The sequence below is a fragment of the Lathyrus oleraceus genome, chromosome 7 (assembly GCF_024323335.1).
Source record: "Lathyrus oleraceus cultivar Zhongwan6 chromosome 7, CAAS_Psat_ZW6_1.0, whole genome shotgun sequence".
NCBI lineage: Eukaryota > Viridiplantae > Streptophyta > Magnoliopsida > Fabales > Fabaceae > Lathyrus > Lathyrus oleraceus.
Window position 1 is genome coordinate 239736194 of NC_066585.1, and position 24556 is coordinate 239760749.

Consider the following 24556-nt stretch of genomic DNA (forward strand, 5'->3'; position numbering starts at 1 on the left):
CAGAGCCCCCCGACTATTGGGAACAAATGATGACACATCTATCAAATATCGTTGGACCTTCCACTGAACCTTTACACCAGTCACCATTGGATCATGTCAGCACTCAAAGACCCCAAACACGTCAGGAAAATCGTGGGAGACCTCGAAGACAGACTAAGCACCTAGATGTGGAAATGAGGACGTTTCGATCGGGTCGGTCATTGAATTTTTAATCAATTCCATGTAATTTTTATTATAACATGAACAATTCTTTTTTCAATATTTAAGTTAATTAATTATTAAATAAACCATTAAAAATTAAAAAATAATAATCATTTAGGTGTATGCGCCAGATGAATTGACGCATACACCAATACACATGCATATGCACCATGGTTGCTGGTGGCACCTCCATGTAATGCTTTGAAAGCATGCGTCAGCACCAATGGAGCCTCCTATTCATGTTAAATGGATGCGTCAGTTGATCTGGCGCATCTGTTTTAAAAAATAATTATTCAGATAATTTTTTTGAAACAATGATCATTTTAGAAATTAATTTAAAATATATGTTATTTTTAAAAAATTATATTTAAAAAATAATTTTCTTAAAATTTTTGCATTCATACTTTTGATTTCATTTTTTTTACAAAATTGATGGACTAAAGTTAAAATATGAAATATTTTATAAAAAGACATGCATATTTATCTCATTGTTTAAGCTCAGATCTAATAGCACATTAAAGCACAAGATAACATTTTTCAATAAATAAATTTAATAATATATAAAAACAGGCCCACAGTAATAAACACAATGGGGTATTATTCGTAATAAACACAAGATGGGAGGCTATATTGAAAAGACAAAACGAATAACGACAAATGATGGTCGATGAGATACAGTATCTCTACCTATATTGCGTGCGTCTCTCTCGTCCTCTATAAAAATAGCTATCAGTTATTTCTCAAACGAAACCCCGAATTTCTCATACAAATTCCCAATCCATTTTCTCTCTCATAACCTCCAAGTCCATTCCTTCAATGGGACTGGTTTCCGATACCTCCTCCTCCCTCCAACGCCGAACCACTTTGTAGTTTCGAATTCCCTCCCCCTCTTTCCGTTTCCTTCTCAGCAAAACGTAAACATATCAAAGGAATTCAAAAAGGAGCCGGATGAGGTATTTATTGGAGTTCGTTTCTTGTTGCGCTACGCCGACGACACTCGAGCGGGAAACTTCAGTGCCTGGGGAGGATGAGGGGAGGTGGCTTGTCCCGGCGCCGGTTGTTTCTTCTACAGCTTCCGCTTCTTCTCAACGTCGAAATCGTAAGAAGCATAAAAGGAGTGCCTCGGCTGATTGGAGGCCTTCGTTGGGATCGATCTCAGAAGATGTAGTTGTTCAACCGAAAGTTACGGTGGCTTGTGCAGGAAAGGAGGTTAAGAAGAAGACCGCCGTCCGTGGTGCCGGCAAGGTGTATCACCGGAACTACAGCGACGGTTATCACGGGTCAGTTAAAAAACTGCTTTTAAAGAGGTTTTCCTATAATAATAATTATTATTTTTAATATGTAAGAAAAATTCAAAAAGACTTATAGTAAAAAAATGAAGGTAATACAAAAACACTGGCCAATTTAAAATTGATTATAGAAAAATAAATAAATAAATAAAGAGAGAAAGAAAATTTAAGTAGTTATATATCACTATTGCTTCAACAATGCGTTATTTTGCTTATTCATTATGCAGTTGACTTATTATAAGAAATTATACACGAGATTGCTTCAGCAACAAAAATATATATATAACACGAAATTTTATTTAATATCAAATGATATTTTCCTTTTTTGTTTTGTTTAGATTTATTGATTGATATATAAGTATGAAAAGGAAATAATGTGTAAACTATATGAATGATTTGTTAGAATGTATTTGTCATTAACTGACTTGTTTTTTGGTATAAAATTGCAGGTCTATGATTATGCCAGCATTTTCTGCAACGCCATTCATGTTTTGAAATTTTAAATATGATGTGTGTATTGTATTTATATTTAATGCTAGCAGAGTGTGCTACTAGGTAAAAATATTGCTAAGGGGCACCCACCTTTGACCTTGTAATTAAATTAAAGTAATCAATCATCGATCACTTTTTCTTCCAAATCAACTAATCATTGCATCATAACATTATTTTTAAATTTTCCCATGATAAAATAACAGTATTACAATAACTTACATTCCAAGAAAAGACGAACATGTGTAGAATTAAAATAGAAAAATTAAACCAATACATCATGAATAAAGAAAAATAGACCTTAAATTGCAAGCATTCCTCATACAGTAGTGTTATCAGTGTTAACATTTTTTTCCACTGCTGCTTCCATTCCATTTAGTGTATCATAGAGTGGTTGGTTTAGCGTCTCCGGCAAGCAAAACGCGAAAAGACCACCGACAATTCCACATAAAGAGAATAAAGCAAACGGCCATGATCCGCCCAAAACGACAATAACTGGTGCCAATATTGCGCCCATTTGTGCGGCCTGTGTAGCACTCCCAAGTGCGGCGTTTCTAACAACAGTTGGAAACAACTCTGCTGTGTAGATAAAGAGCAGATTATAAGTTCCTGCCATCCCAAATATTCCCAAAATTCCACACACCATTTTCACTCCTTTCCACACTCCGTTATTTGTCATCAAACTCCCGATAAAACAGAAAAATCCACTGAACCATAATGTCCCTATTGTTAATGGCTTCCGTCCTAACTTATCCAACAACATTGCTGTTATCATGAATGCTGGCATTTCTGCTACTGAGTTGAGTATTACGTTGAGGTAAAGGTTTGTTTCGAGGTTTACTACGTTTAGGCTTAGACCATAGTAAACCACTGAGCATAACAGGTTGATGATTATTGCTAAAACCAATCGTGTCCGTGTTATTGGTGAACGGATCACGTCCACGAGAGAGCCTGTCACGGCGTCTTTATCTTCTGTACTGTTATTAAATGACGATGACGATGATTCTTCATCGAGTGCGAGAGAAACTCGGCGTGGAAGGCTGTTGCCATTAGAGGTAGCTATAGTGGACATGATTTTCATGGCTTCTTTGATTCGTCCTCGAACAAGGTACCATCGAGGGGATTCAGAGATGAAAGGAAGGACGAAGACGAGGAGCAAGAGGGATGGGATAGAGGAGGCTATGTATAGGTCCCGCCATGTTGGGAAGATATATGCTATGCCTGAGAGAACTGCGATGCCTGTGGAGAAGAAGTAGAAGGTGGACATACCGGCTGCGCCGCGCATTGAGGGACCTACGGGCTCTGTGGCGAGTACGAAGGCGCAGAGGCCGACACCGCCTGTGCTGCAACCGGTGAGGAAGCGGAGGATGAAGTAAGCGGTGTAGTTGGGGGAAAATGCTGTTAAGGTGCCAAAGATGCTGTTTAGGATGCAAACAACTATGAGAGATCCTTTTCTTCCTAGAAATGAGTCTGAGAGGTGACCAAATATTCCAGCACCTGCAAAAGGTTAACATGATACTTCAAATTAAAAAACTGAGATGTTAAAACTCGGCTTCAAAATGTGTAAATAGGAAAACCAAATCATGCATTTTGAAAATTATGGACAAGAAGCATGAATTTAAAAATGAAGCTAGAATTAAAGCTTAGGTTCAACACCCAAAAACCAGAAGAAAAAAAATCTGCAGGAAAATACACGAAAGAGCAGACCAAAAAGTTTCATTGCTGTCACCGAAACATAAAAAACTCTCCAAAGCAGACCCAAGCACCACTTCCACTTAAAGTATCTTGGCCAATTCAAGTAGCAGATTTTTTAAAAATTACACTAATGATTAAATAAAAATACTAACAAAATCGTTGTGCACACGAAGTGCCTAAAGCCAACAAAAACCAGAAAACTCCGCTGAAGAATCCTAGCAGCCGCAGATGAATACATAATACACTTTATACACTAGTCATGACTTACTGTATACATAATACACTTTCTAATGTTTCCTGACCTCTCAAACTCTTTGTATAGATAATATACTTTCTAGTGTTTCCTGATCTCTCAAACTCTCTGTATATGAATTACTCAAATTTAAGGTGCTTAAAAGTGTTTCCTAATCATCTCATATATTTCCAAGGATTTTTCAAATTCTAAGAACACATTCTTATGAATTAATCCTTGTCTCTCTAAAATTACCACTAGGATTCTCAACCCTTTCTCTCTTTCTCTCTGTCTTCAACTCTAAAGTGGTAAAGGTTGTGGTTGCAAGCATCCAAAAGGTACATATTTATAATGGTTGAAATCCAATCGATTAATAAAAAACTCAAAATATAACCTATAAACAAACCGACTTACGAACTAAAACAATGAAATCCAATACATGCGAAGCGAGAAAACAACTCCGACAAACTAAACTGTACACCAAACCCAAATCCACTATTGCGCCGCTGCCATTGACTCCAACGTCAGGCTGATTTCTAGGTTCTGTAGTTTTACCAATTTTACCACTTGCATCCACTTTCTACTAACCACCTTTTTCTTCACTAGTGTAACAAGCCCACAAATATGGTTTTTTAACCATCTTTGACTCCACCTATTTTCGAGTTCCTCCCTAAAGATTCATGTTTCTGATTTTTGCCACTGTTCAGCCACATTCAAAGCATAAAACCAAAGACATACATAACCATCACTTTGAGATCGTACAATCTCATTACTTACGTTATCACGAGTCAAATGATAATCATAAACCTCTGTAATCGTTCCCTCATTACTACTAGTATCCATATTAGGAACCTCCACCTCAAACTAAGTCTTCTCCGCCATAGTTTCTAAGATTTTCATTCTCGGATCTTTAATCTTCTTTCTATGATGAGACTCACTGAAAGTAATACATTTGCGATTGAAGAAATTCGATCCTTCATGTTCCACTTCCAACAACTCATACTCTTTCCTACCTCTTGTATAGTCATTGAAGATATAATCCAAAACTTTACCATCAAACTGAATTGACTTAATTTAATAAATAAGAGAAGTTTTGATGACCTTTAAAACATAGTAAGGTTCTTCCTATTCCAAACCTCCATAAGCATATGGAAGTGTATTTCTGTAAATGAACATGATAACTAGGTAAGCTGCTTTGGTACTAGGCTTACACCAGAAACTCAATAACAACTCAACGATCACATGTATTTTTATCGTCTGTGTTCTACAAAACTCATTAAATCCTCTAAAACAACCTCAAGACATCCACCATGCCCTTACCTCACATTCCACAGGTTGTTCTTGTCATAAAAGTCTTCACTAGCTGATGATAAATCAACAATAACATTAGAAGCTTCTAAAATATATAAACCACATATTTTATACCCTTTAGTTATTATCACTTCACCATGCGAAATCTTCAACACCTCATGTTCAATTCTAATACAATAGCCTAGATCATCAAACATTCTTATGGATAACAAATCATGCTTGAGCTCTAGAACATGCCTTACGTTATGAAGAAGAAAACCACAATCATATAACATTTTAAGTCTGAATGTACCAATGCATGCCATGAATCATGCAAGCCTTATTGTCACCAAGGATATTTAGCACACCTTGCTCCAGCTTTAAAGTCTCAAAGTATTTTTTTTCTTGGATACATGTGATAAGAGCAACTTGGGTCCGTTACCCAAGCCTCTACATTCCTCAAACTCGACACCAATAATGCACCAATACTCTCGTAACTATTCTCATCGGAGGCAACTATAATATAAATAAAATAATCATTGCTTTTCTTCCTGGGACAATCCATCATGGAGTCACTAGTTTTATGGCACGTGAAGCATTTTAGCTTTGATTTGTCAAACCTATTTGATTTGGACATCCCTTTACGCTCACTTCTACTTCTTGAGACACTCGATCCTTCACCACTATCGTCAATATTCAAATCTTTTCACCTTTGAAAATTATTTGGATCTCACATCCGTACGAACTTCATCCAAAATAATAGTATATTTCTTATCATAAAGAAGCGCATCTTTAAAGTGGTCAAAGGATCTAAGTAATAAGCACAAAAAGAGTAGAACCTTGTTCTCATCATCAATCTTCACCTCAATATTCTCAAGATCATCAATAATCTTGTGAAATTTTGTCAATTGTTCCACTATAAATTTGTTCTCTTCGATTCAGAATGAATAAAGTTGTTGTTTCAGACATAACCTATGATTAAAAGATTTAGTTTTATACAATGATTCAAGTTTTGCCTACATCAAAGTCGTAGTCTTCTCCCTATTAACATCCCTGAAAACTTTATCCCTGAGACACCAATGAAACTTATGGCCTTATCCACCATCTCGTCCTTCTCTGTTTCTATTAGGAGTGCATGCACTAACGTGTCACTCTTAAATGCTTCAATGCACTTGTCTTGAGTTAAGATTGCTTGTATATTTATTTTCCACAAGCTAAAATCTTTGTCTTTGGAAAACCTCCCAACCTATCCTTTATAATTCATCGTGCTCACTTGTAAATAATATTCATTGGCCCCAAGATGGGTGCTTGTTCAAAAATTGATAGAATAATTAAAAACACTTGCAAAAAATTATTTGTAAATTTATTTTAAGTAAATTTATATTCTTCCAATCTTTATTGCGTTAAAACAAAATAACGATAAATATTTATTAGTAATTTTATGAGACTCAATTATTAGTATCTATTAAGCGAACAAAGGAATATGTGAGATATTGTTAAAAGTGAGACATTTGATCTCAACTATTAATGCATCCTCCACAGTTGGAAGAAGTTTTAACTCTCCACCATATATAAGTTCAACAACATGTGATTTCAGATATTATCTCACTTTCACTCAAACTACATATTCCTGAATTCATTGACTTGTACGTTTGAGTGTTAACTGCAGAAGAAATTTTCGTCGAGTTTATTTTCTCATTATATTATATATTTCATTTCACGTCAAAATATTTTTTGTTATACACACACTCCCTCCCTCCATTCTCTTTTATAAACAAACTTTTACTTTTTATTTGATTTTTAATTATATTTTCAATTTTTTATAATTTTATTTTAATCATTTTTTAATTTTTCAATTATTTATTTCAATATGATCATTATTAATATTTATATATTTGTTGCATTAATGATGCATGTTTATTATATCTCACTATCCGAATACACTCTATATTAAATTTATAAAAAAAGGGAACATTTTACATATATGTGTATTAAAAAATATTATTTTTTATTTTTCATAATAGATATAGTGTATGTGAAGATGTATTGTCAAAATTGAGTATAATAAGGATAAATCATTTGTTTGCTTTTTATTTTATTAAAAAAATTGGCGTGTTCTAGTAATATTTTTGGATTTTTCACCAAAAAGATTTTTAAAAAAATATAAGGGTGTGAAACTTATCCTCAATTTTTTTTTCTATTTACTTAAAGAATAGTTTATGCACCATTCAATGTTGTCGGAAATGTTACATAAAATATATAGATTATTATTATAAGATTCTTTTTTAATTTATTGAATAAATAATTATTTAATTATTATTATATATTAAATACATCAATTATTTAATAAATTAAAATATATATATATATATATATATATATATATATATATATATATATATATATATATATATATATATATATATATATATATTATTTATAACAGTGACCAGTAATACTTATATTTTTGAAGAATAATGTAGTATACACCTACATGATTGATGCATGGTTGTCTTTGTGTCAAATGTTTTCTTAGTATTTTTAATCAACTTATTTTTCACATTCCAAAGCAAAGCATCATGACAAAACATGTTTTGTTAAGTGTGATAAGACTAAACCTATATATATATATATATATATATATATATATATATATATATATATATATAAAATAGAGAGAACTTACCGAACATACAGCCAGCGAAAAACACGGCTTGAACCAGGCCAACCTTATACTTATCACCACAAACCAAACCCCATTCCGCGACAGTCGAGGAAGACATACCTTCCACCCATTCCCACGAACCCGGTTCAAATTTGCACACACTCTTAGCTGCAGGGTCACAACCCAAACCGGCAGCACCATCGAGACACCTCCACTCCGGTTCACGGTCAGCGAATATCATTATCATGGTATGGAAAGCTTCCAACGCCCACGCGAGACTCGTCAGGACGAAATGTTTCAGCTGCCACCGCCCAAACTCTCCGCAGTAACTCTGAAGCATCTCGTCGACGCATAGTTTCTCCGGTAGGGATTCATCGCCCGGCGGCAAGAGCGGAGACTGGAACTCCTTGTCCACGGTGTTGGAAACAGAGGACAACGTGGCTGGCATTTTTGTGTCTAAATGTTGAAATTCGTCTTTGTATTTGATTTAGTGTGTGAGTTTTGTTTCGGTTTTCTCAAAGAGAGATAATCATTGGATTTTTTTATTCACTACATTTGAATCTCATGAGAATAAAATAAAATGAGAGATACGCTCAAATATGGATATAATTCAAATGCATTGAATTCAAAATCATCCACATCTTTGCCTTAAATATTCGACATTTTTAAAATGATAAGAATTTAATTGAATAATAAAGGTATTTTTCTTAAAATAATGTTTAATAAATTAGTTAAAAAATCTTAGTTTAAGAAAAAATTATTCTCCAGCATGTGTTTGGTGCAACGAACTTACAAGTACCCGCCCTTAAAGTAAAGTTCATTTCGATTGTTTCTATTGTTGTGCCTCGGATCCGGTTGAAAGTGATATTTAAATTATATTTTTTCCGTTTCAAAATCATTTAGTTTAAATTTTTTCACAAATATTAAAGAATACAATAATATTATCGCAAGATATTATATTTTTATTAAATTAATCCTATTAAAATATTGAAAGTAATATATATATAATAATAATTATAGAATATAATTGAAAAAATTGTAATTATTGCTATATTAAAAAAATAAAAATGATAATTATTTTAAAATAAATTTTATTTGTTAAAACGATAATTATTTTAAAATGGAAGGAGTATACAATCTAACTTATTTTTAAACTACATTTTTCTTAAGAAATATTTTTAAATTAACATTTAAAAAATAAATATAAATGTTACATTATTATATATAAATAATTAAACCTACATTTTATCTTTAAAACTTATATTAATTTATTCTTAAAATTAATAATGATTTAAATAATAAATTTAAAAAATTAATACATACATATTAATATTATAAAATTACATTTAATACTTAATAGTCGCACACTACAAGGAAAATATATGCAAGTCAGAGTTTATGTAGGGGTAAAACTCCTTGTAAAAATAGTAAAGTTGTCAGAGGCTTTATCATTCGCAATGCATATTTATTAAAAAATATATATTTTATCAGGGTGTTTACCGTTGTTTTTAGTAAATTAAATCACAAGTTTTAATTCACTTATAGGATTAAACTCGAAAAAATCCTAAGGACACATTGTACATAAATGTTGAGAAAGTGTGTTCATGCTTGATAACTTCAAATTTGAAAGTAGAATATTTGGATAAAATCACAAGAAATAAAGTGCAAAATTATTTGAAAAGATAAAGTAAATGAAGAAAAATCATAAAAGGGAATCAAGTAAAATGCTTAGATTAAAAGCTGGGGCGCAGATTCATACATTTCTCACAAATTCTATGATCTCTGTAACCTGGATGTTTGAATTCTTTAGAGAACAACAATGACAAATATGAACCCTTGATACAAAGACTAAACCGACTTATATACACATGCATCAGTAACCGCCGACAACGGATAACTTTCTAGAAAATGATATGTACACTACTATGTGACCTTTTGTCCTCTGCATTGCTTCCATGTGTCTTCAATCCTTGAACTACTACAAAACTGCTACTTCTGTCGAAAATATCTTTAAGTCTTCCAAATGCCTTATCGAGAATCCTCTATGTCGAAACTCGTGATTTTGATGTCAAAAATATTATTTAGCTATCTATACTTAGCCTGAATTTCATCTCACCTCCACATATTGGGTTAAAAGTCTCAGTCTAACATATGCCTCCCAAAAATACCACTTTCGATCATGCTTGCAACATGGAAGAAATTTTGTATTTTTAGTACACTCTCGACACTGTTCAAAATAGTTTGCATACGTCATTCTCATCATGATCTCTACCACTTAATTGTCACATCAACATACATGCGTGTGCCCACCATCATGATTTCAACTTCCAAGGCCGTTGTAGGCCATAAAATTAATCGTTTTATAAGAAAACCATTTAATTAATTTTAATCCAAAATTTAAAATGTTAGTGGGTTTTTAGAGAAAATATGAAGAGTCTGGTTCCACAACTATATATACGCTCGAATTGTCTCATTTTTCCTTTTCGCAACTTCTTCTTCTCTGAACCAACTTTCATTTTTCTGCTTTCCTGCAACTTTTCATCATTCTTCCTTCTATTCAAATTCTAAGAACGATGTCTGCCTTTTCTTGCATGACAAAGCAACTTCAAATTCTTTCTACTGCTGTCTTTAAGGACTCATCCTCATTAACAATCAGAGATGTGTTCCAGAGCCTCCAATGGAGAAAGAGAAAAATGCTATTTGGGCATCCTAGGTATTAATCCCCTTCTCTCTTACAATTATGTTCATGCATTTCTAGGCCCTTTACCCAGATGTTCTATGAAACTAAACAAACTGGAAATGTTTTTCACCTGCTCATCATCAACCAAACCTTGTGCATTTTAAGATAAAAGCTTTAAATTGGAGTTCAAGGAATATCCCAACCGTGTGTTCCATTCTTCTCCTTCCATCAACAATGATGCTTATCTTAGTTGGTTTCACATAGTAGAAAAGAAGAAAGCACAAACTTGTAAGGTATTTATGAATTAATTCAACTGTTGAAGGCCAGACCTAGGTATAACCCTTATATGCTTATAGATTCCATCTATTTTTTGGAGTCTTCGACCAACACTTTACATTTACCATGTAGAATGGTTACTCCCACTCTTTTCTATGTTGATGTTATTACCGGTCTTCAACCAACTATGGAAACTTTCAACCCCATCCTTAAACACCAAACCAAACCCAAGTTTACTTTTGACCATCCTAGCTTCAGCCATTACATCAAAGACCACCATGACAAAACTGAGGAAGTCTCTGAATATGAGCACATTGCTTTCCTCACTTTGTGGTTATCCCATTTCTTTTTTGTTCTAGCTTCCTCCAAGTTGCCAAGAAATTTATACCTCTTGCAACTTATATTCATGAGAAAAGAGATGTTTATCTTAATAAATTGATCATAGGATGCATGTATTAATCTTTAGGCATTTCTATTTGTGGCCTTAATGCATAAACTAACTCTGAGGAGAACTTCCTAGTCTCTGGCCCTATATGGATTTTTCAACTTTGTCTTAACTTCACTTTTGATCCCTCTCTAAAAATTGTTGTTTCGTCTAATATGGAAAGACGAGTCGAAGGTATAAGGCTCGATATGCTGGCCCCAGCTGACATTAATCTTTCGCCTAAAAAGGCTTTTGAAAAGTAGTTTTTCATGTTCAAAAATTGCAATGAGTTTGTCTCCAATAAGGCACCATTCTTGAAATTTGGATGGAATTATTCAAACCCATTATCTTGTCGACCATAATTTTAACTATGAAGACTGGATTTTGGCTTGTCGCATACCAACCAAATTCGATGGCTCTATAATTTGGCTTCAGTCAATTTCTGCCAAAAATCCCTTTTCAACAAAGAATACAAAGTTTTCTTGGCTACTGGTACGCAAGTTGAGGCGTTTTATAAGGAATGTTTAGACTTTCACGCCAAAAAATTCATTAATATTAATCCTTTTTAATCCAAAACCTCTTTCCACAACACGAAAGAATTTGAAGATTGGTGGTTTGCCTACTACAATCGTGTTGTCGTGGACACTTCAACTTTGCTTCAACATCTAAGAGATGTTTTTTTCCTGTCTGTAGAATAAATAAATAAAAGGTTGAGGTATGCATATGAAAGAGATTCGATATTTTCTATGTTACTTTGAAAGTGTGTATAATCCCTTTCAATTTAGTGGAACTATTTATGATGCAACTTCAACTTTAAATAAAAAAATATTAACAAAATTCCTCAACTTCATTTTCTTCCTTATATAAAGGACATTTATTATTTTTCTTTAGAATTTCATCTTCCCAAATTTCCACCATTACCAACTTGTGAATTTGGCTTAGATTTTCGGTCGCCATTTCTAGACTGGTTGCCTTGTGGGTCTTTGTTAGCTTTAAAAATGAATTGAAAAAAACCTGACCAAATAGTAGTTTCGACTAAGTACAACATACACAATTTCCCACAACCCTTAAAGGTACTTGTGAAACTCATTAAATCTTCCTTTATGTTTCCCTTGTTTACTTGTGTTGAAATCTTGTAGCTCTACCTCTTGTCCTAAAGGGGCCAAAGAAAAAGAAAGAGGTTAAAGAAGTCGACGACAATGAAGGATCCAACCAACCCAAAGAAGTAAAACAAGATTATTCTCTGATCCTTTATTCCCTTATATAATAATAGGTTTCTTTACATTTCTTATTCATTTTTTCTCCTATTTTCAGGGTCGAAAACAAGGAATTAGTTCCACAACTACTGCTCCAAGTCAAAAGAAGACAAGAAAAAAGAAAGCAAATGTCGCTCCCGACAGTGAAAAGACACATGTTTAGACTAAACTCCAACCTTTATTTCTACCTTTACTCCTTTAAACGCATTATTCATTATACTCATAATTATAAATATCTCAGTATGATTTGAGAAGGGGGGGGGGGGGGGTGAATTGGGTTTCAAGAATGAAAACTTTTGTTACAAAAAAAAATAAAAATAGAGAACTTAGAACAAAAATAATGAACACAAATATTTTTATCCTGGTTCGTTGTTAACGAAGCTACCTCCAATCCATCCGCCAAGGTGATTTCACTTTATCACAAGGACTTAATCCACTATAACCTAACTTGATTACAACCACAAAGACTAATTGTCAATGCCTTCTTGAGTAATTCTGACTAAACATTAGTCACTCAAGGAAATGCAATCACAAAGATTGAGATACAAAGTGTGTTACAAAACGCTTCTAAGAAAGCAGAATACACAAATGAATTACAAAGTATTTCACACAAAATATATTCTATGAACAGTATGAACAAAAATTCCTTGTGTGTTTGTTTCTCTTTCTCTAAAAAATATTCACAACATCCAATATTCACGTAAATGATATTCTCTTAGCGTTGACACTTAGTTAGTGTTCCATTCTTCCAAGACTCCTTTATATAGGTAACAAAAAAACCGTTAGAGGGTAGAAATGGAATACGCAGATGTAATTGCATTCTTGCATAATGGTATGTGAAAATCGGAGACACAATTATACAATAGTACAGTCCCTTCTCTATAAAATCAGTGTAGTGGAAAGAATATTTGATCTTGTACTATGTACTATTTTCTCACGTAAAACCTTTTTTTTATCTTATCTTCAAATTGAAATTCTGGTGTAGTCAGAATTCAGATGTTCTACTCCAAGTCATGACATCTGATCTAACATTGTAACTAATACAGCAAGATAGTTATCAACCACTAATAAGCTCACATTCACAGATGTCACAACATCTCATTCTATGTCACCCTAGAATGGATGAGCACCTGGTTCTGTGCATCAGGAAGAAAGGCTCAACAGAGATCAATCCTAGCACTCACTTCTGTTGTTTTCTAACACAGTTATCATCTGTCACATTGTTCCTGTGTGTTTTCCTTTTACTTGTAATTCCTGAATTAAAGGTTGAACATATTAATCTAATTTCCACATATTAGATTGCTAACAACTTGGCTATTTGTTAGGTTCATTAATTGTAGGTTAGTAGTTGGTTTCCTGGATTTTAGCTCAGCTGTTGAATCCCTGAAGAATAACCTGAGAAAAATACTGAACCTGAAAACCAATCATCCTACACTTTAGCACCTGCTATTGGGAATGAATGTCACGACCTACTGTTCGACATCCAGAACAAATGCTGATTCTGTTATGTTCCTGGAACCGTACTGTGCTAAGTTAGCAGTACTGTAAGAGACCAACTAGTCTCTACTTCAGTATCAGCCTTCAGTATCAACTGTCAAAACTTCCAGTTTAACAATTTCACAATGATCCTTCAGCCATGTCTGTTATCCTTGAATGGAACAGACTTAAATAAATACTGAACTAAAATAAACCTGCTTGTTATTCAGTATACACTGTCACTGATGAATGTTACAACATTCTAATTGACATTCAAACAGAAGGCTATATACCAGGTCTGTTATCAGCTTGATAAGCTGACTGCAATACCTGCTGAGTTATGACAGTAATAAACACATGCAGAAGGATAACATACACAGGAAATTGTTAACCCAGTTCAGTCCAACATGACCTACATCTGGGGGCTACCAAGCCAGGAAGAAGATCCACTATTAGCAGTATTAATTCAGAGTTAAACTCACCCGTTTACAACTCTTCACTTAATCCCTACCCAATGCAATCTATACCTAGGAACTCCTAGATAGAAACCTCCAGTTTCCATTCCTATCACTACAAATACAATGTAATGTTAACACACCTTGAACTTGCTTCACAGCTTCATTCAAGAACAAAATCACTCTTGCCTACAGGCTTTGAGTTACAAAAACTCTCAGCTTTTACCACTGAGAAACACATGGTAACCTTCCCACAGGTTGGGAGGTTTACCTCAGACACACCCCTAAATTTTCATTCTAAGAGGCTTACAAAAACTAGGTTACAATTAGCTATTTATAACCTAATCACCCAACTGGATTTGGGCCTTCAGAAATCGCAGCAGACTTGTTCTTTGCTGTTACAACTTCAGCAGAAAAATTCTGCTACAAACAAGGTCTTCAATCCTAAAATCTCTCCATATATATCTCCTTACTTTGAGCCTATATATCTTCTGATTGAGTCTTCAAGACCTCCACATGGGAGTTAGGATATTCACCAAATATCCTTGCTAATCCCAGAATATATACTGAATTAATTAATTCAGTTTTCTACACATGTACGATGTCACAGACCTGATGTCGTGACATCGTACAAGACATGTTGGTCCAGATGTTGAATTTCTTCAACCCAACATATTAAAACAACAGAGGTGATTACATTATTTGTTTTACTAAAATTAATGCCAATCCTAAGGTATTAACAATCTCCCCCTTTGGCAAATTTTAGCTAAAACAAATAAGCCTCTGTCATTCTCTCCACCACCACAAACACCAAGGTTGGTGTACATGGGGAAGAAGAGGTACACGGATCAGTTGTACCAGAACCCTTCCCCTCAACAGGAGAGCTTCCGGAAGAATATGTAATACTGAGTACATAGATAATGTAACTCAGATCACAAGACACAACTGTCCTCTTAACTTAGATCACAAGACACAAGTGATATACCCAGTTGGTGGATTTTGTGCCTGACACCAACTTTTGTTTGCTACCACAGTTAGCTTGCTTCTGGTACATTCTCACCCCCAGGACTGTATTTCTCTCCCCCTTTTTAGCTAAACATTTGTAAAGGCACCCCTCACAAAACCAGATCCAGGCGCAGCTTGCCCAAACCTTAACATACCTCATGATTCTGAGGGAATGGAGTGTTTCTCTTGTGAGAAGAAGAGGGCTATTACATCCTTTAAATAGTCCAGCCCGTGCTTAGGAATTAACAGTAAGAATTAATGCTTGGTCAAGATTCATTAATGTTTGCTGAGAAACAGTCAGGGAATCACCAACAAAATCTCAGACTATCTTTGAATACCTTTTATAGCTCTTGACTGTTTCTTTTTCAAAACAGCAGTTTCAGTGCATGGAGACTATTCCATATATGCAGTCAGACACGTTGCACGCGATGTCTTAACATTCCACGCGGCTTTTTCCTACATTCTGCCAGTATTCAACATTTCCCAAGGTTCCTGTCATACCTCCAGTAGAGACTTGACATCTGACACTGATACAGTCAAATTCCCACACTTTAGCAGATGGTTACTCCCCCTGTACCACACAGCTGTAGTCATCAGGCTTATTCTGATTTATCAGAATTTGACACATCACCTTCATAATTCCTACTGACTTTAAGATTCAGAAGGAATTATCAGCATTGTCCAGGGTAATATCATGACATCCGGTCAGACATTCTTCTGCTCACTCAGCCTTGACATACATCACAGCATCCTGATAACTGACAAGGTGCCATACCTAGTTATCTGAGTACACAAAGACCACAAGCTTGATAATTACTTGCAGCTTCAAAGACAGAACTCCCCCTGTCATGGACACCCTACTCTCCTCTTGACACTTGGAGGTCACACATGAGCATCTGCAACACCCCAAAGTTGGACCTTCACATACTTCCTGATTCAAAGAGAATCCAGACCACTTGATGAATGGAAAACATAAGACGCATCTTCATGTCTTCAAGAGCACACCCTCTGTTCAACCCTCTTAGCTGAACACATTCACACTCTGTGTCAATCTCTCTTCTAACCAGAACAGAAGACCACTTCACAAGATGTTCTAACATCGGCTGGGACATCCTTCATAACAAGACAAGGCACACCATCTGATAGTCTTCAGATATCACTGAGTCACCGGGTTGATCAAGAAGAACCCAAACATACATTGGGACATATACATTTTCATCCCATTACAAGAGATACTCTTCCATAGATAGCTCAGAACTCCTACCACAAGCTCCAAGAGATGAATAGAAAACACCTCCTTTAGTCTTCAACTTACTACTTTTCTGCTCAAAAGTAATTTGTCTCAGACTTTCCTCAAGAATAATCAGCTGCCATATGTGGATTATCTTGATTCTTCGAATTCACTTCTGAGATAGACCAAATGCCACTGGTTGATTACCTCCTTCATGAATCCTCATGTGAAAAGGTCAAATGCTGCTTTTTGACCTTCCCAAGTTTATCAGACTTCTCCCAAAGATATTCTGACCTTCCAAGTGAGATTTGAACTTCAAGTTACATGTTAAACAAAGCTTAGGGTCTCTAAGACATGAACATGTAACATCTTCTGCAATGAGAACGATCCTTTTGAAGTACCCAATCTACAACTCTGTAGACCCTTCTATCTTAAGTTGATGTGCCACTTCACCAACTAAGAATTTGATGTTAAGCCAAATGTCACAACATTGTGTTTAGACATTTAGCTGTTGAATTCAGCTCCTTCTTCTGCCACTTGAAAGAACTTCCTCCCTTCACAGAACAAGAGTTCAATGTTCTCATAGACTTGATTGTGGAACCAAGTTTGAGTAAACAACCTCCATCCTGCAGGTTTGCAGTTAAGTCATCCAAGCTCACACCTTGATGAATCCCTGCTTCTTCTCCAAAGACATCAGACACTCTGATGCATGAGTCTTCAGAAGGACCAGTTAGAAACTAACCCTTCAGCTATACCAAGGATTCCACATCCTAAAGCAAGGCTGTTTCCATGATGTCAAGACTGCTGCCACTTGTTCTTGACTCCACAGTGTGCATAAGCTAATGCACTTCCTTACCTAGATCAGAAATAACCTGATCCAAGTAACCACCATCAGGACTATGATGTCTTCTTCTTCTTGTCCATACCCAGGCTGAACATGTTTCTTGCCAGGAAACCTTTTCAGAGATCATATGCTTTTGCTGCCACCAAAGAGATAGATCATCAACCAATGGACTATCCTTCCTGTGATTCTACACAGGGTCTTGAAGAAGAGATGTTCCAACATCTTTAAGAACATCAGTTATCTTGAGTTCCAAGGATAATCAATTATGTACTTGTACTTGGCACAAGTTGACATTGATCTTAAATCCTTTCCCAATATTCCTTTCAGATACTTCCACCATAAGACTACTTTTAAAATACTCTTTTAGTGTCAACATCTTCTGCTTGCAAGCACTTCAACAGTTTTGAAACTCTTCTCAGATTAAATTCACCCTTAGGAAAGAGAGAGATGAATTCTTCCTTGCAAACGTGTCACACACCCATGTGACACAGGTCAACAGCTAACCAGACCCTAGGCTGACCAAACTTGAGGAGGTTAACCAAACTCCCCCTCAAATTAACAATCATGGAAACTCCACACCAATATCCATGTATTGTACACAAATGTCTCAACATGACATGCACTATCCTCCCTGTGGCAACTAACTCCCCCAATCAGACTCCAGCTGACCGTAAGTACTAGTGAGACACACAACACCAGTCAATAGTAGATATGCATTGCCAGAGCATACTACCTCAACCAACCACTGAATCTTCATATTCTCACTCCTTGTAAGAACTGCCACTTCTGAACGTGGTGTATGAATAATAAGATTCATGGTTCCAATCCTCTTAAATGATATAGCAATCAGGTTACCCCAATATTGACTTCTAACATTCAGGGGACTTGTCTTCCAAAACAACATAGTACTTCAGGGAACAACTATTCCACCCTGATCAATCTACAGGAGTAAGACACCCAGCAGGAAATTGCACAATGTCACATCTCAACCAGCTCCACTTCTAGAGATCAGACTTTTACAAGTGACCTTCTTGAGCATACACACAGTTGACCCTACCCTTGTCAACTGAGCACACACAGATGTCTCCTCTTCCAGGTCAGGAGTAGGTTCCAAACAAGAGTATCCCTTTGTTTGACACCTAGTCACATCTGCTCTTCAACCAGTAGCTGCATACTTGTTGAACAACATGTTCTAACATCACATAGAACATTAGTTCCACCTCCTTGGAACACACCTTCCTTGAAAGACTTCAAGGTCTTCACATACACTACTCAAGAGAGTAAAGGAATCAGTGATTAAGTGATTCTTACCATCCTGAATTGAGGACGTCATTATGAGTGGACTTGAGGGGACTCAAGTATCTTTGACATCTTCAGTAGATTATGCTGGGGTCTTGAATACGGCAGCCATTCATCCACATGAGGGGAAACTACATCAGAGTTTGAGTTTTCCCAGGTATTATGCAGCGGAAATCATAATACAACTCACCCAATGAACACACACTTCATCAGATCACCCTCCAAGAACATACCAAGTTTGAATATGATTCAATACTTGCACAGCTGTCCCACACAAGGGTCCATAGCCAACCTCCAGAGACAGGTACACACCATTCCTGTCATGAACAGTCCATCCACCTACTTCAAGGGACCATTCAGGGAGAATACAGAACCTTCCACAGGTTCCAACATAACTTCTTGCAAGATACCAGAAAGTATCACCCATGGATCTCATCCAGAAGCAGAACAGGATGCCTGCTCTGATACCAATTGAAATTCTGGTGTAGTCAGAATTCAGATGTTCTACTCCAAGTCATGACATCTGATCTAACATTGTAACTAATACAGCAAGATAGTTATCAACCACTAATAAGCTCACATTCACAGATGTCACAACATCTCATTCTATGTCACCCTAGAATGGATGAGCACCTGGTTCTGTGCATCAGGAAGAAAGGCTCAACAGAGATCAATCCTAGCACTCACTTCTGTTGTTTTCTAACACAGTTATCATCTGTCACATTGTTCCTGTGTGTTTTCCTTTTACTTGTAATTCCTGAATTAAAGGTTGAACATATTAATCTAATTTCCACATATTAGATTGCTAACAACTTGGCTATTTGTTAGGTTCATTAATTGTAGGTTAGTAGTTGGTTTCCTGGATTTTAGCTCAGCTGTTGAATCCCTGAAGAATAACCTGAGAAAAATACTGAACCTGAAAACCAATCATCCTACACTTTAGCACCTGCTATTGGGAATGAATGTCACGACCTACTGTTCGACATCCAGAACAAATTCTGATTCTGTTATGTTCCTGGAACCGTACTGTGCTAAGTTAGCAGTACTGTAAGAGACCAATTAGTCTCTACTTCAGTATCAGCCTTCAGTATCAACTGTCAAAACTTCCAGTTTGACAGTTTCACAATGATCCTTCAGCCAGGTCTGTTATCCTTGAATGGAACAGACTTAAATAAATACTGAACTAAAATAAACCTGCTTGTTATTCAGTATACGCTGTCACTGATGAATGTTACAACATTCTGATTGACATTCAAACAGAAGGCTATATACTAGGTCTGTTATCAGCTTGATAAGTTGACTGCAATACCTGCTGAGTTATGACAGTAATAAACACATGCAGAAGGATAACATACACAGGAAATTGTTAACCCAGTTCAGTCCAACATGACCTACATCTGGGGGCTACCAAGCCAGGAAGAAGATCCACTATTAGCAGTATTAATTCAGAGTTAAACTCACCCGTTTACAACTCTTCACTTAATCCCTACCCAATGCAATCTATACCTAGGAACTCCTAGATAGAAACCTCCAGTTTCCATTCCTATCACTACAAATACAATGTAATGTTAACACACCTTGAACTTGCTTCACAGCTTCATTCAAGAACAAAATCACTCTTGCCTACAGGCTTTGAGTTACAAAAACTCTCAGCTTTTACCACTGAGAAACACATGGTAACCTTCCCACAGGTTGGGAGGTTTACCTCAGACACACCCCTAAATTTTCATTCTAAGAGGCTTACAAAAACTAGGTTACAATTAGCTATTTATAACCTAATCACCCAACTGGATTTGGGCCTTCAGAAATCGCAGCAGACTTGTTCTTTGCTGTTACAACTTCAGCAGAAAAATTCTGCTACAAACAAGGTCTTCAATCCTAAAATCTCTCCATATATATCTCCTTACTTTGAGCCTATATATCTTCTGATTGAGTCTTCAAGACCTCCACATGGGAGTTAGGATATTCACCAAATATCCTTGCTAATCCCAGAATATATACTGAATTAATTAATTCAGTTTTCTACACATGTACAATGTCACAGACCTGATGTCGTGACATCGTACAAGACATGTTGGTCCAGATGTTGAATTTCTTCAACCCAACATATTAAAACAACAGAGGTGATTACATTATTTGTTTTACTAAAATTAATGCCAATCCTAAGGTATTAACACAAATGTTTAGGGGCTTTAGATAGAGAGTTGATGAAGCATGCATAGAAGAATAATCAGAGCCAGTATAAGAGAATCTTCAGAAACATGGTCTTCAGAGTCTTGATCCAGTTCATCAGAACTTGGTCTTCATAGTCTGGTGACACAGTTCATCAGAGTTGTTTGAGCGTAAGACTTCAGAGCTTGACAATGCCAGAAGATTTAGTGTTATAAAGCTTTGGATAAGCAATGTTCAAAAGCGTTGAGTATTCCAAAGCTTGATTATCTTGTAGAACACACATCTCAGAGTCAGAGTGCACTAGGTTCAGAATCTGATGGCATCACACATCATTCTTTCAGAGTTAGAATTTATATCTAATATTTGCACACTTAACAAAACCATTAGGGTAAAAAATTGTTCTCTAAGAGTTTATGTATTGTTATCATCAAAACATAAGGCCAAATACAAAACTAAATCTTGCTCTTACAATCTCCCCCTTTTTGAAGATGACAAAACCATATATTTTGATGAACAATATTTACTTGGTTTAATCACATAAAAACATGTCACAATAAGGTTTGTAAGCTCCCACTGAGTTTTATACTATTAAAAAATATTTCTCAACTTAAAACTTAAGAGTTAGGTTTGCAAGCTCCCCCTGATTTTAAGACTCAAAATAATTTTAATATATAAAACATTTCAATCAAAATGAGAGTAATAACTTCCTTGTACGAGAAGGCCTGGTTAAAATTTCTTCTGAATTGAACTTCCTTGAATTCATGTATCAGAGTGTGTTGCATCAGAACGTATGGTTATCAAGAACCTGTCTTATATCATAGTCTTGGTTATTTAGATCTTGATGAAGCATATTTCTTGTGCCAGAGCTTGGTTATAAATTATTGATTCCTTGTATTAGAGCCTGATTAGACATTGGCTTGTATCAGAGCTTGGTTAAAGGTCATATCATCCTGGTTAATGTCTGGTCAATTATGAAGCTAAAAAACTGGATAACCTGATTAACTAAACTTCTGGATAGTCTGATTAACTTGACTGAAGAGGATCTTCTCAGTAACATTGGTGAAATTTATCAAAGTTTCCAAATTAGTAATCAGAGTTAGATGTTAGAAAGAAGTATCATAGTCAGAAATGTTTGGGATTAGAAGGGAAATAAATATATCAAAATCGTATCCATTCTTATCCCCCTTCGTCATCAATCAAAAAGATAAAGACAAAGGAAATTTCATTTAGCTCAGAAGGATGAAAGTACAAAATCAAAAGATAGAAATAAAAAACAAAGGAAAATAACATTAAAAAAATGGTTTCTAGGTTAGAGGTGGCAGTCTTGACAAGATAACTTGAAGTAATTTTTCAATATTCATGTTAGTATGAGCCTGTTTCTTGAACATGTCTTCTTGCTTGTCCAGGTCAGACCTAGCATCTTCATTCTCTTGCTTGAGTTCTTCCAAGGTCTTCAGCACAATAGGAATGGGTTCAGATTCTTCCACGGGCTTCATTCCAGATACATTTCCAGTCTCAATTTCTAGGGGAGGAGTGACTACTATTTCTTGTTCAACTTCTGGTGTAGTTGGAGGTTTTGGAATGAACATCTCTAGAAGTGGCTCTACGACCCCATAAGTTATTTCTCAGCTTCTTGTCATGAAATATTTTCCCAGCAACTTTGTAACAGAGTTCTCTCAGCTCCTAAGAGCGAGAATTCATCCATCTTTTGAAGTTAGCCCAGACTGAATCACTCTTAGTAGGATTTACATAATTTATGTAGTCTTGCGTCACAGAATGGAGACACTTATTTGCTTCAGATTCAAACTTCCTAACTAATTCACCAACTTCCTTACGGTTAATGACAAGTTCAGGTTTAGGTTCTTTTTGTTAGTATCAGAAGAACTGTTAATGGTTTGATATGAGGAATCGGAAGTTAAGGGTTCACTATTTTGGATATGTTCCATAAAGGTGTCAACAATAGGTTCATCTATGTTGTTAGGTTGAGGGGATGGTGTTGATGTGTCTTTTAGAAAGGCACGGGCTTCTGGAATGACAATGTTGAAGGATATATGGATTGAATGGATAGTTTCAGAAGGGGGATTTTCGTGTTGATTTGGTTGAGGTTCTGTAGGGACTGTTTTAGTAACTTAAGGTTGTTTAGGTTCAGTTGGTTTTTCAATGGTTGTAATAGTGGGATGTTCAAATGATGTATTTCCAAGTTGGTTTAGAATTTGTGAGAGAAGAGTTTTTGGAATTTGTTGTGGTGAAGATATAACGGTTTCATATGGTTTAGGGTTAGATGGTTGTTTGTCTGGTTCAGGTACATCGGTTGTAGTTTTCTCAACTTCAGAAGACTATTTTTGTTTGGGTTTGGAGATGGTTCCAAATGGTATGGATTCAGAAGGTCTAGTGGTAGGTTGGAGAGGAGTAGATGAAGTAGTATTAACAAGTTTATTAGAATTAAAATAGGTCTCAACTATATAAGACTTACCATGTGGTTTATTTTGAGCAGTAGATACTTCAACTGGCTTAGAACTCCCAGAGCATACAACTTATGCTTCTAGTATTGGTCCCAGAGTACTTCTTAAGATATCAGAAGTCTTGGCCACCTTGGCTGGAGGCTTGACTGTTCTAGAGGGTCCATCACCCGTCTGCTTAGACTTCCTCTTCCTCTTGAGAGGAAAAACACTAGGATAAGTTTTAGGAAGCTCATTATAAGAGTAATCTACTTGCGGGATACTTGTAGCCAAACAATTACCAATGTAGGATTCCATAATTTCTATGGGATCCTCCTTGGTGAAGATTGGATAATCATCAATAGGAAGTCTTCTGGAGGCAACAACATTCATATCCAGAGCTTCAGAAAGATCAACAAAAGTAGGTATCAAAGACATATTCTTCAGATTCCTCCCATCCTTGAGATTTCACACCTTCAATAAGATCAAACCCATTATCCTTAATATTTTCAAAATCTACGATCATTTCATATAGAAATTCTAATTCATTCACTGGAGTATAAAGAGTAATCTCTTGAAGTCCTTCTTTCACTTGTTCTTGTTGTTGGGACGATTGTTGATCTTGATTAGTCTACTGTTGTTGTTGACAAACTTTTTCTTCTTGTTGTTGTTAAGAATCAACCATGGGAAAGAAAGGTTTTGGGGTTGCATAGAATTGGTTTGAAAAAGATAAAGTGTGGGTTTGTGAGTGGCGTAAGTGTGTGAGTTGTGAGTGAAATGGGTTTTATAAAGGTTTTGCAATGATGACACAATCTTGAACAGTCCAACAAATCTAACATAGGGGAAGGTGTAGAGAGATTTTTTATTCCCAAGAAATATCTTCTCCCAATGTGTCCCTCAACCGTTTAGAGGCTTTTCAGTTTAAGGCAACTATCTTTAATCTGAATCAAACACTTAGGGTTGATGACATCTGATTAATAGCAACTCTTCAGAATCCAAAAGGCAAGACATTTTACAAAGAGGTTCTAATTGGGTACTTCTAAACCATGAAACCTTTTCACTTCAGAAGACTCATTGTTCAGAGCCAAAAATATCAGAATCTTATTTAATCATTATGAGAATTTAAATATTATGAGATA

The 24556-nt window shown here is 35.6% G+C and overlaps 2 protein-coding genes across 2 annotated transcripts; one reads left to right on the forward strand and one right to left on the reverse strand.

Annotated features, from left to right (window-relative positions):
• Nucleotides 1–915: 915 nt before the first annotated feature.
• LOC127106222 (uncharacterized) lies at nt 916–2128 on the forward strand. The gene is made up of 2 exons (XM_051043518.1): nt 916–1481; nt 1940–2128. Exons 1-2 carry the CDS (start codon nt 1150–1152, stop codon nt 1983–1985), a joined length of 378 nt encoding a protein of 125 aa, XP_050899475.1. The 5' UTR covers nt 916–1149; the 3' UTR covers nt 1986–2128.
• Nucleotides 2129–2137: 9 nt separating this feature from the next.
• Nucleotides 2138–8434, reverse strand: LOC127106221 (organic cation/carnitine transporter 4). Its single transcript, XM_051043517.1, has 2 exons — nt 7883–8434; nt 2138–3476 (listed from the first exon to the last, which is right to left on the reverse strand). Exons 1-2 carry the CDS (start codon nt 8307–8309, stop codon nt 2299–2301), a joined length of 1605 nt encoding a protein of 534 aa, XP_050899474.1. The 5' UTR covers nt 8310–8434; the 3' UTR covers nt 2138–2298.
• Nucleotides 8435–24556: the final 16122 nt, after the last annotated feature.